The 18,006-nt window shown below is 29.8% G+C and overlaps 1 protein-coding gene across 1 annotated transcript; it reads left to right on the top strand.

Moving 5' to 3' along the window:
- The first annotated feature begins 395 nt into the window (after positions 1–395).
- LOC107455910 (cleavage and polyadenylation specificity factor subunit 5) lies at positions 396–11,113 on the top strand. Its single transcript, XM_016073637.3, has 7 exons — positions 396–558; positions 3,133–3,333; positions 5,478–5,541; positions 6,920–7,009; positions 7,504–7,579; positions 8,673–8,787; positions 10,939–11,113. The coding sequence occupies exons 1-7, from the start codon at positions 431–433 to the stop codon at positions 10,961–10,963; spliced, it is 699 nt and encodes a 232-aa protein (XP_015929123.1). The 5' UTR covers positions 396–430; the 3' UTR covers positions 10,964–11,113.
- Positions 11,114–18,006: the final 6,893 nt, after the last annotated feature.

Genomic DNA, 18,006 nt, shown 5'->3' with positions numbered 1-18,006 from the left:
AATGTTCTCTGAGGAGCGTAACAGTGGACACGATTTGTGCACCTCCAATTGCCGTTGTGAGGAAAGGAGAACCTGATTTTTGGAGTTTTTAATGGGAGAGCACATTCTACCAATTAGGTTTTCAGTCTCTCTCGGCTGCAATCTCAGTTGCATGAATTGCATTTTGTGATAATGGTCATGAAAAAACACACGTGTACGTGTTATTAATTATACGGCTTTTATTTGTAAGAATAGTTTTCATTGTTTGAGGAAAATCTATGTATGCGAATTCGGAGAGGCAGATGAGAACCTGATCAAACAGCCAATACTTCCCCTCAAAGCCGCACGCGAGTTTCTTGTATGCAAAGAGAATGGCTCCTTAGTATAAATCTTAAATCATTTGTCTTCACTGTATTTGCAACTACTGCTTTGTTTTGTTACTCATTTTGTTATGGCGTCTCATTCGAGCCGATCAAGTTCTGGCTGGCCAAAAGGAAGTCAAAATAATCAATATTCCGGAAAATACATGTCTGGAAGTAACAATTCGTTAAATTCCACCCTCAATAGATCTATAAGTTTGTGAGTATAAATACCAGATTTCTCAGTATTAGGGAAGGTTTACTCAAATTGCCATTTTGATTGTTGACTCAATACCGGTGAAAATAAATATTGCTTTCATTCATAAGTGTAAAAATACTTATAAGTTGTAGTATTTTTTTTTAAGCAAAGTTGTTATTTGTTTATTTTTTGTAATATTGTAATTTTTCTTGGTTATTTATATTGTATAAATAAGGTTAAACAACATGAAGCTAACTTATGTGTTTAATTATTTTTACCTGTTAAATTGATATTTAATTTGAAAAAAATTTTGTGCTATACAGACAATTAGTTTTTATGACTAAAGTTTCCTCACATTAAGCTGTCTAGACATAAGTAATGATAAGTACTAGGTCCAGGACTCAAAAATTTTGTTCTTATCTTAGTTACATATATTTTCCTTAAGCTTAGATTTTAACTCCGAAATATATCCATAATGTGATCTGTATCGCAGACTACAATCGCAGTATCTCTCTAAACTCAGTGGCGCGACAGCCCTTAGAGGGCCAAGACCTACTGTGCCCATCTCAGTTTTCTGGGGTCAACTGAAAGCGGAACACCCAGTGTTTAGTTCCCAATCATGCTTGGTACTCATTTATTGACCCGTTGAAGGGATGAAAGGCTGAGTCAACATTGAAATCGAACCCAGGACCTGTGGAACGGGAGCATGAAGCGCTACCATTTAGCCACCGGGCGTCTACAATCGCAGTGTCACCAACTAAACTAGAAATTTAAAAAGCATGTAGTTTCCATGGTGGGTGGCTACAGGTTGTACCCTTCTAGTTAGTCCTTCTGTGACGGTCTTTTTTTCTGAGGAGATTTCCGTATCGTGATCTGTGTCAGAATAATTGTCAAGTCTTGAAAACTTCCGGGAAGTGGTCCGCGAGAGACAAAGAAAAAAACCTAACAGAAAGGGACCAACTCGAAAGGTATAGCTCGTAGCCAGCCCCAGGCAAACATCTACATGTTTTTTTTTTAAAAAAAAATTTGCAAGTTTAAAATCTATTTGGCACCTTCGTGATTGTAGTCGGCGCAACAGATCACGATACAGAAATATCTCCTTTTTCCTTTCCAGACTAGTGCTGGGCAAAAGCACTCAAAGAGAAAAACTAAAACTCAACTATCAAAAAAAAAAAAATTGTCATTTACACAGATAAAGCACATTTAGGTAATACCAAATTATTATTTTATAATGCTAAACCGGTATTGTTGCACCTCTCATGTAAGTTTTATAAAATTATGGCAATATAAAAACAAAACTATTAACCTTCACTAAACCAGCATAAAAAAAACTATGCAATGATAAATACACTGAAATTACTTATTTACAAAATGTACATTCCATTTCTTTTTTATTTAAAAAAACTAGAAATTTTGCTAATTTATCTTTGATTTAGCAAATGCACAACAATAAAAAATTAACTCTTTGATGATATTAAATTTTTTCACTTAATTGTAAATATGCTTTTCGGGGTATTACCGTATCATGATCTTTTACGCCAACTTCAAATGTCAAGGCATCAAATATATTTTAAACTAATGAATTTTTAAAAAAATGCTTGTCGAGGTTTGTCAGGCGGTTGGGTACGAGCTGTAACCTTTGAGTCTTTCCCCTCCTGTGACTTTTGGGGATATTTCTGAATCGTGATCTGTTTTGCTAACTACTATCACCAAGGGGCCAAATTGACTTTAAATGGGAGGAAATTTGTAAAAAAAAAAGACACGTCGGGGTGGCTCATAGTTATATCCTTCGAGTTGGTCTCTTTCTGCGTTTTCATAGTTACTTTCGGGCCGCTGCCAAAAATTGGCTATTGTTCCGCGACAGATCATGACGTCTTCACAGATCTTTCTTAGTTCCTCTCAGGTCTCTGCCCGTAAGTTTATAAGACTTGGTTCGGTAAGTTTATAAGACTGTTAATAACGATATGAAAATTTTCCTTTACTTCTTAACACTCATTAAGCTTCCCTCGTTTTTGAAAACAAAGCATCTCTAATTCAAATAAGTTTCAGACAAACACATGCAATAAAGTATGCATCACTTCAAAATTAATTTGAACGTATAGCATTTTAGGGCTTGTAAGCACCTGTAAAAGATATTCAACACAAAAGTCAATGAAGTATTAATAAATAATGTAATCTTTCCCCAAAACCCTGGGTTGTCAGAGAATATTCACCTTAATAAATTTCGCTAAAAATTATGCTCTCTCATACTCTTTTGTTAGCAATTATTATTTAATCTTCTGGAAGATCAGACCAATTAAATCATTGATATAGCGGTAATTGTATAATTTTAATTTTTTAAGCAAATTGCTTGTAATCTTAAAAAGTAATGCAAGTAACATAATGTCATGATTAATTTTTTATTTACTTTATAATTGAAGTTTTTATTAGATATAAATTTGTTTAAATTTTGCTCTTTCCTTTCTACTTAAAACATTTATTGTGGTATTGTTTGATTATTTTGTATTTTCATAACAGTAAGATTTAAATAATATTTTAATTATTATTTAAAAATAGTTCTTTTTTAATATTATTTATGGTCGATTTTTTTTTTAGATATCCTCTTACCAATTACACATTTGGTACTAAAGAGCCTCTATATGAACGTGACAGCTCTGTACCTGCCAGATTTCGGCGCATGAGAGAGGAGTTTGAAAAGATTGGAATGCGTCGTTCTGCTGAGGGTGTTCTACTAGTTCATGAGCATGGTTTACCTCACGTGCTTCTATTACAATTAGGAACTACATTTTTCAAGCTGTAAGTTTTATATAAGATTGTATTATTTTTATTTATAGTTTATTTCTTTGGGTTTTAAATAAAAGAAATTAACTGTATATGTTCAAAAGAGGTATTCCAAATGAGAAAAAACTTAACTGGAAGTATGATATAATAAGGTAACAATTATAGGAGCTGTCACCTGAATTTATTTTATAAAAAGATTAGAAAATTTTAGTTAGAACTTCAGTATTATGATACAGGATTGGGTATAAAGTGCAGTTAATACTAGTCATCAGATCACACGATTTCATTAAACAAATTATTGAGTACTGTATAAAAGTTCTATTGCTGAAAAATTTAAAAAAGAACTAGATCAGAATTTTTCTGATCAGATAAGAAAGGCTTTGCAATAATGTAAAAATCTGAAATAAAAAAAGTACTGACCTAGCCTATCACAGATTCGTGGAAAAGACGTAAGTTTTATGATTTTCCCAATAAAAATTCATTGCTGCATTGTAAATAAATTTTTCATAATGATTAAAATTTAGTCACATATTTCTCATTTAATTGGAAAAAATTATTAGAAGAGAATTTCTTATTTAATAAATCTTAATTGAATTTTTTCTTACATAAAACACAACTATAAAACATATTTGTTTTACTTGAAAATATGCTTAAAAAAATTATTTATTGCTTATCAAATTCGTAAAGTCATTAATCGTAATTGTAATTTAATGATTGATGATAAACTGTCATTCGTGTGAGTTACATCTCTAACAGCTTTTATTATTATTACTTTATCTATTTTGAATTTTTTGTGAATTCTTGAAGTTAAAAAGACTTGGAACAAGTACAGAGGAAACCAGGAGCTATTCCTACAAGAATTATATAAAGTAAAGTCCTTCATGAATTTTGACCAAAATATTTGCATTCAAATTTATCTGTAATGCTGGAATTGCTCCTATAATGTAATATGTAAATGTTTATTGTTTTTAAGGATAATGACAGGCATGGGATTTTTTACAGTTTTTCTTTTCTATTGAATTCAGTATTTTTTTAGCAGTGCTTTTAATATTTTTTTGTTTGAATGTGCATTAATATCTAAAAAGAAAAGAAAAAAATGCAGATAATTGGCTTCCATGCCATTTCTATTTTTTTCATCCTGATAGGGTTGTTAATAATATTTCTCAATATTAATAAGAATTACTAAAACTCAATAGATGGCGCTCAGTTTTCTCCATGCCACTGTATCATGAACATCATCCGTGTTTTGTTATTACATATATTTTGTTAAAGGCGTTTTGTAATGATTAAACCCCGAGATCAGCATATTTAACATTGGCGCCAAATAAGAGCATGTGCTTCGAAAACAGATGCGTCAATAATAAAACGCCCTATAAATTTATTATATAATTTAGAAGTGAACAATTAAATTAATATGAACATTCTATTTGAACTTTAAATTCACATTTATTATTATTTGATAATTTTATTTTACAATTCTGCTTAAGAATGGCTCATATAGTAAAAAATGTAAAATTATATTATTTTTTAAATTATTGGTAACTTTTTGAGAAATATAACTTTGATTAATATTTGAAATTATTAATTTGTTATGAACTAAGAGTTCATCCGGGAGAAGTCTTAATATTTCTCAATATTAATAATAATTACTAAAACACAATAGATGGTGCTCTGCACAGTAATGTATCATTAATTGTAATCAGTTTTCTCCATGCCACTGCGTCATGAACATCATAGGTGTTTTGTTATTAAATATATTTTGTTAAAAGTGTTTTGTAATTATTAAACCCCAAGATCATCATATTTAACAATAGTCACGTGTCAAAAAAATATGTTTATCCAATCTCAGTTTTTTTTTAATTGTTATTTTAAAAGGAAAATGGATTAATTATTTTATTTAGTTTTCTTATGTTAAACGTTTCTTTCTTGAATTATCAATCTAACCTTGTTTAATTCTAAATTACTATTTCAGTATAAATATTTACTGAGGAGAAAAGAAAAAGTTTTATCAATATTTCAGTTATCTGACAAATGGAACATGTTAATTCTCATTTGCTGCAAACTTTTACTTGATGTATTTTGAAGTTTCATAAGTTTTTAAATTCACTTCATTTTTTTGACAGTTGTAAAAATCATGCTTTAATTGTTTTTCCTTATAGTCCTGGTGGTGAACTGGAAGCAGGAGAAGATGAATTAGAAGGTTTAAAAAGACTTATGACTGAGGTATTTAAAAATAAAATTATTAATATTTAAATATTTTAGCTTTGAGTTTGTTTGTTTTTTTAATCTAATTTTAGTTGTACTATAAATACCTTAGCAAATTTGTCGCATTTTTATTATTATCATTGAGTTAATTGTAATAATTAAATTACGGGCAATGCTTATGAATGTCAAAGTTTTCTTTTGATATTGAATTCAGCTCAAAATTCTTTATGTTTACATGTAAATGTCTTTTACTTTTATACTGTTTTAAGCTATTTCAAACTCTTAAATTTCATATAGCGTGACATTTAGAACTGACACATTGATCCTTAAGAATTGAAATAAAATGTAACAGCCAAATTTACTTTCAAATTTTATTAGTATTAAGCTCAGCTCTCTTCTATTCTAGTACATCATTATAGACTTTACTTAACCTCTCTACCTTAATAGTTTGTAACAGAGCTCAGGATTCTAAATTCTGATTTATGTTTTAAAGTATTTTATATAACTTTGATGTTATTTTTAAAGAACTAATTTACATCACTCTATGAAGGTAGATAAATAAAAAAAAGTATTATAAGCAACATTTAAAGAATAATTATTATAGAACAAATGTATTTCTATGAATGGGGACTAGAGTCACTACATCTGACAGTAGTTATGTTGATGATAGTATCAGTTAAAAAGAAGGCATCAGAGTAATTGAATGGAAGTTGATCTTGCACAAAAATGTGAAATGTAATTTGTTTCTTAATGGTAAAGAAAAAAAAAACATCCTGGCATGTTATGCGAGAGTGTCATTTTTGATAAACTCAAGCATTGCCTTGAAACTTCAACTGAGGTGTCTGGAAAAGTATGCCCTCCTTTTGATACAGCTTAGGTTTGGTGACCTGAGACTATTTCCTGTTTTTGAAATAAAGCGAAAGTGTTTCTGAGAAAAGCTTCCCTTTCAATTACTGTGCAAACAGCTGAAAGAGATGTGATGAATTAAACAAGTTGGTCCTGCATAATGAAATATTCCTGTATGGGATTTAGTGCCTATGTAAAAAAAATTCCTCACTTTGCCTTTTAATTTTATTTTGTGTTTTTTAGATACTCATATTTGCTTATATCTATCCTCATAAAAATGTGAAAATGTTACTTAATTAAATAATATGTGAGAAAAAAATGTAAAATCAATTAAAATTGTTTTTCCCCCCATCAAATTATTCGGAATGAGTTTGAAAATTTCTAACTATTTATTACTGCAATTTTTAAATTTTTCTATTTATTGCTGCAATTTCCTATTTACTGCTGCAAATTCCTATCTTATATTTTGCTGCAATTTCCTATTTATTGCTGCAAATTCCTATCTTATATTTTGCTGCAATTTTTAAAGTATTTTTCTTCATTTTTGTAGACTTTGGGCCGCCAGGATGGTGTCAACCAAGAATGGACAATTGAAGACACTGTTGGTAATTGGTGGAGGCCAAATTTCGAACCTCCTCAGGTGATACTTAAAATTTAACTTGTTTTAATGCATGATATATTTTCCTTCTCTTGTCAGTGGTAGAATTCAAATTAGAGGGCCCTTGTGCTCTGTCTTTTGTGCTTTTGAATCCTATTTAGTAAATTTTTTGATTTGTTCCCAAATGTAAAAAAATTTCTTACAAACGAGTTTATTAAAACTAATTTGGGATAATCTTTAAGCTAGCTGAATAATTATTTCCTCCATATGCTAGTGTTTCTATTTAGTAAATTCATTTTCCTTAACATGTATGTTATTTTGGTGTAAAAGTAACATCATAAGGTAATTAACATTAAGTTATATTTGGATTATACTATGTGTGCATTATTTAAAAAAAAAAAATTTTCTTCTATAAATTTTTCTGCATTTAATTCTTCTGTTAATACATTTTAGTTCTTTCTATAACCAGTTTTTTTTGTAGTGTAATTTAATTAATTGTTCTACATTAAAGATGTCTTTCATAATTTTTATTTTAGTACCCTTATGTTCCACCCCATATAACCAAACCTAAAGAACACAAGAAGCTGTATTTAGTACAACTACCTGAAAAAGGTAATAGATAGTTTAAATTAAAATAATCTTTTCTTTTTTTCTCTTAATTAATCATATATGTTTTGAAATAGGAAGGAATTGTAATAAATTATCTTATGATAACAGACATATTTGTGCATATGTTTAGAAGTGGATAAATTTTTCAAAGATAAAACTCACACAAAAGAGTCAAATTTTAGTGTTACTTTGTGCTCAGACAGATTTTTCCTTGGGAACTAAAAGAAGAAGAAAAAGTTCTAAATACTTAAGAACTACATACTTGAGCAAAAATTGTATTAAATAATTGTGCAGCTAAAATTTGCTACAGAATAAAGGTGTGAGCAATAAGGATTCTTATATTAAGCAGTGAGCTTCAGTAGATACTGATTAAAATAAACTTCATAATTTTTGTTACATATATAAAGTCTATGCTCTTTAATGCGACTCCTTTACTGTGATCCTTCCATTAAGACGAAGAGAGGAGAACGATGTATTCCGGTTATCAGTTCCGTGAAAGAAATTTTCAAAATCCAGAGAAAGCACTTTATGCATGATTTTCTTAAAATTTTGTATGCTATTGAAAGATATCATTTAAAAATAATTAAATATATTTGTGGCTTTTCAAGTATTGTTGTAATACATGTAGTTTATTAAGTATTTTGTCTTAATGATAAAGAACACATTTTAACATCGATTTTGTCTCTGCCATAGGGGTCGTTAGATTGAGTGCCGAGTGCACATACGTATAATATAGATAAGATTATAAGCATACTGTTTCATTAAGATTTTATTCTTTTGTAATTTTTTGCATATGAACCTTTCTAAAACAAATTTAAATCACTTGATTTTAATCAAAATCATAATTTAGTGAATTATTGAATGAAGTTGGTTGCAATTATTGAATTTTTTCTTAATGTATTATGAAAAATAAAATCTTTATTATTTAAAATGTATTTCGAATATAATATTTTTGCAGCTAGCAGGTTAATAATTTTTAATTTATAAGGTATGAAGTCTTACATTAACTCAAACTCATTTCTCTCTTTTTATAATTTATTTATTTAAAAAATCATAATCATCATTTTAAAAACTAAATATGTTTCATTTATTCTAGCCCTATTTGCTGTTCCAAAGAATTACAAGTTGGTTGCTGCACCTTTATTCGAACTTTATGACAATGCCCAAGGATATGGACCTATTATTTCAAGTTTACCACAAGCTCTGAGCAGGTAGACTATAAATCAATGCTTTTTTTTCTCTTATTTTAAACTACAATGTAGCCGCTTTGATATTTTTATCTCACTATATGATATACTTGATTAAATAAAATTTTACATTCTTCCTCTATTTAAAAATCAAATTCGAGCAGATTAATTGTGATATAGAATTTTATATTGATTGTTTGAATTTAGTGAATTGAAAGAGAACATATTTGATTTTTGAATCTTTTATAAATTTAGAAAGTGAGGGATTGTAAAAAGTTTACTTATTCAGGGGTGATTGTATTCCAGGGGTACCCCGAAATTCCGGGGTTTTTTGTATTATCCTCCCGATTCTAAAAGTTAGGAGCAGGGTATATGATTTTTCTGGGAACAATGTGAAATTCTGTCTTTCTCAAAATCATTGGTTCTCAGACTTTCGCTAATCAAAAACTTATACTCTAAAATTTTCATGAGATTCCTCAATCTAAAATTTAGATTTTGGAACTTTTGTTACTTCCCACTAACAAGATGCTTACATTCACAGGATTCTTCTGCTAATGGGCAGAAATCCGCTAAAATGAATTTTTTTAAATAAATAAAATAATAATTTAATCCAAGATAAAAGTTTGAAACAGTGGCTAAATGAAAAGGACTATCAATATTTATCACTGGCTCATAAGGTTTGAGGAAAAAGTAGCCACTAAGTAGTTAGAGTCTACCTGCCACTGGGTACTAACTGAAAATTCAGTTTTCAGGTCCATTTATTAAAATATATTTCCTAATTACATGTTATTTTATTGTGTTACAATAGTTTTGATAATGAATAAGATGATTAATTTTTTTCTCTCTTTTCGCTTGCATTTGTATTGTTATTGCTTTGTTAATTTTATTTTTCATACTTAAATTAACACATTGGATAAATTGCAATTTTGCGTAATTTTATTTAGATTTAATATTTTCTACACCAAATGAAAAAAGAGGGTTAAATGTTAGAGTAATTCAAGAACATAATTGATTGATCACTTGTAATTTTATATGTATGTTTATTTATAAAGACTTCATATTTATAATAGCTAATAATTATCCTTACATCCAGATTTAGGGTGTTTGACAATTGTCAAAAACTATCTGAAGGTTTTTTTTTCTCAACATGACGGATTAAACCGTCAATTGTCAAAAACCTTGCTTATCCTGATTCAACTTCTCCCCTGCAATGATAATTGCAATACTTGTTTCTAATTTACATTGCTCCTTCCCCAAGTCAATAGAACTGTAATTGCAGAGCGCTAAGCAGGGCTCCCCAGGATCAGGGAGGACAGGGAAAACCTGGAATTGTCAGGCAATTTAACTCCAAAAATTAGGGAAAGTTGCAATTTTTTGACAAAAATCTATAATGTTCCTATATTATGCCTACAAAATTACCAGTCTTAAAATTGTTAGCAACAGTTATCAGTTGATTAGTAAATAATTCTAACATCTATTGCAATTATTTGTTTTTAAAATTTCGCATTTTAGTCAAACTAGAATGTTCCCTTCCTCATTTAATAATATTTTTTACTCAGAAAATCTAATATTTAACTTTATGAATAAAAGAATCAAAGTTTTCTGATGAAAATATGGTCTCATTTTTCATTAAAATTAACCTGGAAAAGTTAGGGAATTTTTTCTTCTTTCTGAAATTGATTGGAAACCCTGGTGTAGATCAGTGGGCATATAATAAAGAATTGTAAAATTGTATTTTGTCAACTTGCATTAAAAAAAAGGAAAGGAAATAATCTTATTAACCCTCAAACTGTCCCCCTAATTTCAGTTCAGGGAGCAATTTGTTTGCTTTTCTGTTCAGAAAACTGGTTATCTGGAATGTCATTCAATGGAGATTCTGTGCATGTCTGTAAAATTTTTGTTTGATTTTGCTCAAGTGGCATTTGAAAATTTCATTTAAAGAACTCCAATTTTCAATTTAGAATAATTAAGTTAATAATTCCTGGACATTCTTTTAAAATTTCCAATTACAAAAGCATAGACTACCACTCTAAAACTACCTTTTTAAATATCTTCTGTTGTGAACTGTTTGCTTGTAAATATAAGTTATGAGTTCTCTAGTTTTTTTTAAATAACTATTTCTTATTTTCAAATATTTCCACTTTCATACTATTTATTCTTTTCTTTTTCTTACAGGTTCAACTTTGTGTTTGTAACTTAAATTTACTGTGCTCATCACTCACAAGCAATGTCATTTTCTCTTGATGTATAAAATTTGACTTTGTTTTTTCTTGTAAACGATAAAACAAAACCTAATCTTAAATGTTGCATTTAATAAAAAGAACACCATTCATACGATTGTAAAAAGAAACTGCTGTTTTAAAATTTATTTTTGTCTCTTGTTTGTTTCTGATTTTTCATCTTTTTCCATAATTACTTGATGTGTACATGCTATATTGTTGATGAAGAATTTCAAAATATTTATTTTATTTAATAACGTATTTAATTTTTTACAAAATTATAGTAATCAATGAAATAAGAAGTATTTTATGTATCTTTAAGTCATTTAAAATTCTATGTAACTCTACTTACTAAACTATGTGTAAACATTTCCTCTCATGCTTATCAATGAATGCAATCATGGATTTAATGGATTAAATAGTTGTATTCTGAAAAATTTGCTCTTAAAATATTTGATATGCATATCTTTTAAGCTACCTTTAGTAATTTTTTATAGTTAGATGTCAAAGGAGGATTTCTATTAACATGTTTTTGATACATTTTTAGCTGCTCAGATTTTAAAGCATAAGTTGTTTTTTCTTATTGCTAAAACTATTCAAAATCACACTTTCTTTAAGATATATCTTATAATTATCCTTCCAATTTTGACTAAATTTATGTGGTCTGTTTGAAAAGTGTCCGATTGTAACTTTTATTGCCAGTATTAGAGAAAAAAGCTTGGGTTGTGTGGCTTAGTAATTATAGGTGACTATACCTTTGTAGCCCTTTTTTTTCCATGCCCATGGCACTGATTAGTGTATGCTACACTGTTAAAGAGTAATAGATCGATTTTATTTTGCAATGATGACTGAAAAAGAACTTGGGTACATAAAATTTTGTCTAAAACTTGCGTATTCTCTCGGATGAAACAGAATTTCACTTGAGAAGTCTCAAATTTTAGAGAATGTTAAATGCAGCATTGATTTCAAATTTACCTTGCTCACTGGGATACAAGCTCTCATCCAATGTTTTTCTGACGTTTAAAATAAAAGTTATGGTCAATTATGCTTTGAACAAAGTTGATATAAACTATTCCTGTTTAATAATTTGATCTTTTTTAAATATATAAGTTTCTACTAAAGCTTAAAAATCTGAAATTGTATGAGAGAATGTTGTTGTTTTCTTTCATATTTTAGTTTAAACAAAAAATAATAATAAACTGATTTATTAAAACAAGACACCTTTTCGGTATCACAATAGTTGCAAGTCATGCAAAATTTGAAAGATAACTCTTGCAAGGAACTTCAATGTTTGAGTTTTGATTCTAAATTCTCAGAGCAATAATATTCTGCAGAGAAAATGTTAACATTGATTTTCTATTTTTCTGTGTGAAAAACTTTTGCCTTTTTGAAAACAAAAAAAGTTAGCTTTTATTTTATGCATATTACATCTGAACAATTGTTTGTGCAAGACATGCTATTACAATTTACTTTTTAGTTAAAACCAAAAAATTGTTTTCAAAGTTTTGCAGTGTTTTTTTGTAAAAAGAAGGAAAAAAATATTTTTTGTTAATGTTCTTGAAGTTGACTACTTTGACTCCTAAAAAAATAACATTTTAAAGAACTTTTTCCAAAATGTTTCATTGTAATTTTTTATAATACAGAACTGACATTTCTTAAAAACAAAAGCTTGAAGACTAAATGTATTTTTTAAGAAGATTGTAACACAGGTTGGAAGAATGTAACTAGTCATTTAGCGTAACATATGCAGCCTTTTACACTGTACAACATGTGATATTTTACTTCCGTCGTCTCCTGTTGATGATTTAACTCTCTTGTGCATATATGTAATGCATAATTATAATCAAATTCTGTTTTATTTTGTTGCATATTTGTTTTTATTTTCACTTTGTTCTGAGTATGCACTTAATCAAATTTTTAGAATACTTTTAACATAAGTCATAAACACCCTTAGATTATATATTTTTATGTTTGCAGTAATTTTTAGATTGTTTTGAATTGATGACCAAAAATATTGGCATAAATCTTCTAAATAATTATATTTATTTATTTTTGCAAAATTAGCATTGTAATAGTTAAATTTAGTTCAACTAGTATTTTATTAAGTTACATAAAATACAACACAAACAAAGTAAATAACTTATAATCGAATGATGAGATTTTCACAAATTAGCATGCAATCCAATATTTCAAGGTGTATGCTTAAACTATGCTAAATATTTAGCATAGACGATTTCCAATAATATTTCTATTTTAAAAAAAAGTAAACTTTCTTTAAATAAAACATAATTTTGAGGATTGGGAAGACTATTTCAATTTTTGATTCAAAAAAATTTTACGAGGAGCTGCAACTTAAAAAATATGGTTCTAATAGTTGTAGAGCTGTTAAAAATCTAAAAAATATCTTTTACAAATAGTTGATACTGTTTGAGTGCCTTAAAACTTTGCACACAATGCAAAGATTCATTTATAACAAAATAATTTCATTGAAAATATTTATTTTTCAGTGATATTTGAAAATTTTTGAATTGTGCATGTAACTTTACTTTAAATTATGCAAAATTTTGCATACTTTAGAGGACAGTAATTCGTTTGAAATTATCATAAGATAAAATGGTTTTTATTTGCTTTCATATTTTTATAGATGTGCGAAATATGCAAGGGTGAAATTAACATTAGGGAGCTTAAATGGCTTCTGATTAAACCATCTAGATCTTAATACTTTTATTTGTGCTTTAATCAGTTATTTTTCACATAATCTACGTAGCTCAAAGTATACATCCTCTTTTTCAATATTGAGACTTTATCCATATTAAAACCACGCCATATATTTTGTAGGTCAGTAGGTTTTCTTCCATCAGAAAAAAATAAATCCATGTGTTAGATTTTTCAAACTTAGAATATCATACAAATTAATCAGTTTATTTAAATGTAACCCCTTGATTTATTAAAATTGCGGTTTAGTATATGAAAGTCCATTTATCAGATCAAAAGTTATTCAAGATGTAAGATTTTTTTATTTTGCACTCTGTGTATTTCTAAACGTGTACCATATTAAGTTAGTTTTAAAAAATTAGTTTGATTCAGGTATTCTAATTATCCTGCCAAGTTAGAAGTTTAAAGATTTTTATAACTAGTGGACTGCGCCCCCTGCTCGTTAACCCCCGAAAATTGCTACGCAATCTTATATGGTTTGCTTCGCAAACAAAGCTCGCTTCGCTCGCTACTGACTTAGGTACATTGCAAATGCACAAAATTCTGAGAATTAAAAACAATCGTTCAAATCCATATAAAAACTTTTCTTTTTAAAAAAGATTACATCTTTTTAGTAAATACTAAGTCATTAAAATAAATTTGAATTCAAATAAATGACATGTAATTCGTTAAACCTATTAGAAATGTGCTATAGTATAATTCGTGATATAAATCAAAAATCGTCAAATAAATTCGTGAAAATAAAGCGCTTTAGACAAAATACTAAAATAGAGATCTATTGACAAAGACTACCCACTTCTGCCTAGCTTAATAGTATGAGATTGCCGCAGCTGATGCTCTCTGGTTATTTCTGTTTTTAAAAGCGCTGTATGTTGAGCCACCTCAGCTAGATTTGGCGCGTGACATTTTTAGCGGCAATCATTGGTCGATTTTCTAGCGTTGCCATTCACGGAGTTGCAATGACGCTTTTTTTTGTCGTCGTGTAAGTTGTTGTTTATTTACGTCGCACTAGAGCTGCACCATGAGCTATTGGCGACGGTCTGAGAAACATCCCTGATTATGATCCGAAGACATGCAATCGCAATTTTGATCCTCAGCAGAGGGGATGGCACCCCCGCTTCGGTAGCCCGACGACCTGCTTGCGAAGTCGAGCATTTTACGGTAGAACAGTTTAACGAGGACCAATACCACACACCCTCGGTCCCTACGCAGGCTGATCCAAGTGGTCATTGATGCTTGACTTCGGTGATCTGCTGGGAACCGTGTCTTAACGATCAGTCCACTGCGAGACGTCGCCGTGTAAGAGAAATATATACTTTATAGATGCTTGAATATATCAAAATTTGATCGTGTAAGTATATCTATCCTTTTCAATGATCATAACAGATTGTTTCAATCTCTTTTTAGCTTCCTCAGAAGCAAAATAGGCATTTTTGTTTAAAGTTGCTCTAACATATTGCAACTAAACTAAGATGGGTTTCAAAATGAGTCTTGCTGTACCTTTCTTTTGCAAAAAAAATTTTTTTTTAAGGTTTTCCTTATGATAGTGTTCTGCTGCTGGGTTTTATGTTAATTTAAAATAATGATAAGCGAACAAAAGAAAAGGATTTCCTGGTTACAATATCTGGCAGAGTTGAACTATTGCATACTCTAATCTCAAAAATATAAAGTTGCTATTCCGGGCTGTTGAAAAATTATTTTTGAACAACCGAAATTTTCGCGGAATACATCTGTCTAAAATTGAAAATTTCGCCATTTTGAATAATTGAAACTGCTCCGGAATTTCGTGTTTTTCGTATTATCCTTCCGTGTTTGAAGATTAGGAGCAGGGCATATGATTTTTCTGGGAATGTCGTGTAATTTTGCGTTTCTCAAGACCATTGGTTCTCGGACTTTCACTAATTAAAAGCTTATAATCCGACGAAATTTTCGCGGAATACATCTGTCTAAAATTGAAAGCTTCGCCATTTTGAATAATTGAAACTGCTCCGAAATCCCTTAATATCGCGATTCTTATTCACGCGATTAGAATATCAACCATCGATTTTTCATACTTACCTAATTCTAATTTAAGTTGCAATTTGTGTTCACATAGTTTCAAAATCGTACATCGCGATTCTTACGCAATTTTAAAATCCAATTTCGCGATTTTAAAAATCCAACATCGCGATTCATGTAAGAACTAAGATATTTCTTAAATAAGTTACTTTAAAAGTGTGATATTCATTATTGATGAAAAAGCCATACCCAAATAAAAAGTTTAAAAATCAGCACCATAGTACAAAGTTTACCAAGCTTGAATTCCACTGGCAAGATTATATTAACTGTGAAGTTTATTAGTTAACATAATGAAATAAAAATTCTTCCTTTTCATTCATTTTTTATCTGCAAACTTCCAATTACCGAAATTTATAAATCCCTTTATACAAATCTAAATCTAGCTTTACAACATTCTTTTTTTGGTGTTTTAATATATAACCAAAAAAGGAAGGTTTTCTAAGTTTACTCGTAGACTTTGTTGCTAAGTGTACTTTGAACTTTCTCTTGCCATGTAAAAACCTAAGATTGTCACTTAGTGTAATCGTCCATGGAGATTTGTAAAATAAATGTTTTGCACAGTTAAGTAAGGTAAAAAGTTGTTTTTGAACACATCTCAGTTTTTAAACGCCTACGTTTTTTTTTAATTATCTAGAGGATTATCTGTAAACAATTTAGTGTCCCGCAGTGGACTGATCGTTACACGGTTCCCAACAGATCACCGAAGTCAAACATCACTGGCTGCGGTCAGTGTGAGGGTGAGCGGTATTGGTCCTCGTTAAAATGTCCTACCTTAAAGTGCTCGACTTCTCGTGCAGGTCATGCTACCGAAGCGGGGTGCCATCCCCTCTGCAGAGGATCAAAATTGTGATGGCATGTCTTCGGATCATCCTTAGGGATGTTTCCCAGACCGTCGCCAATAGCTCATTGTGCTGCTCTAGTGCGACGTAAGTGAACATCTTGCCGAATTTCTCAGTGTTTTTTTGCAGCAATCTTACAATATTCTTTTAATTTAATTTCCAATCTAAAATATGAGTACGTTGAGATCATGAAAAGAGTCGGTAAATTGTGGGGGAATTGGAGCAAGCTCGTCTCAAAGATTTGTAGAGAATTGAATTTAACGTCAAGTGTCGTGCAATTTATGGAAACAATTTCCGAAAACCGGTTCTGTCGAGAGAAAGTCTGGCCAAGAGTCGCAAACACCAAGGAAAATCAGTATTCGTTGATCATAGCTAGTTCATAACTGCGATGCTACAGCTTCTCTCATGCCTCGATGTGGCCTCACACGAGTTTCAAGATTTCCAGAAATCTTAAGAGCCGAGAAATTCTGATTTATCATTTTCTATAAAATAAAGATATTGGCAGACTTTAACCCTATTGAGCATTTCTGGGACGCTTAAGAAAGGCAATTATAACATGTAACCTCCTTCCGAAAACCATCGAATTTCTGAAAACAGCTTTACTCACAGCAGGGCCCGACTTAGCCTGATTGGGGCCCGGGGCAAAAACCTCTTTGGGGGCCCCCCTAGCGCCATATGTGCTTAGCTTTAGATGGTCGGTCAACCGTCCATTACTATGTAAAAAAAAAACTGAAAATAATAACATTTATATTGACCTTGAATGATAATGTTTATTTTTAAATCAACAAAATTTTAACATGTTTATTACTTACTCAGTTTTAACCAATATTTACTATTCTTTCAATAAATGAAGAAAAAATTACATAATTAGAAATTCAGTGTAACAGAGGGAGATTATAAATTGTACCGTAATATAACTTTAATTTTACAATTACATACAATATTGTTATGAGACAGAGACAATTTTGCATGACAAGTCAATATTATATCTATTTCTTTTTCAATGGTTTTTTTCTAATTTTACTTTCAGCAAAATTATCAATTATATCATTATAATCAATATTTTTCGTTATATCCGAATTTAAACACAACATAGAAAGTTGAGACAATTTTCTTTGAAGAATGCATGACCTTATGGGCGATTTTAATCTCTTCAGCAATGAAAAGGATCTTTCCCCAGTGCAGTTTGAAATTGGTAATGATAAAAAAATTTGAAGTGCAGTCTCAACATTAGAAAATGATGAAGATAAATTAAATTTTTTTAACATTTTTATCATATCTAATGCAGTCGCCTGCTTATCTACTGGAAAAGAATGAAAATGTTGCAGTTCATCAGGGAACTCCTCATCTAAATCAGAAGGATAGTGCCTTACTAATTCCTCTGCTTTGGTTATTTGGAAATTTGATCCTGT

The sequence above is a fragment of the Parasteatoda tepidariorum genome, chromosome 8 (assembly GCF_043381705.1).
Source record: "Parasteatoda tepidariorum isolate YZ-2023 chromosome 8, CAS_Ptep_4.0, whole genome shotgun sequence".
In the NCBI taxonomy this organism is placed as follows: Eukaryota; Metazoa; Arthropoda; class Arachnida; order Araneae; family Theridiidae; genus Parasteatoda; species Parasteatoda tepidariorum.
The sequence above is the reverse complement of the archived record's forward strand: the minus strand, read 5'-3'. Positions and strand labels throughout refer to the sequence as shown.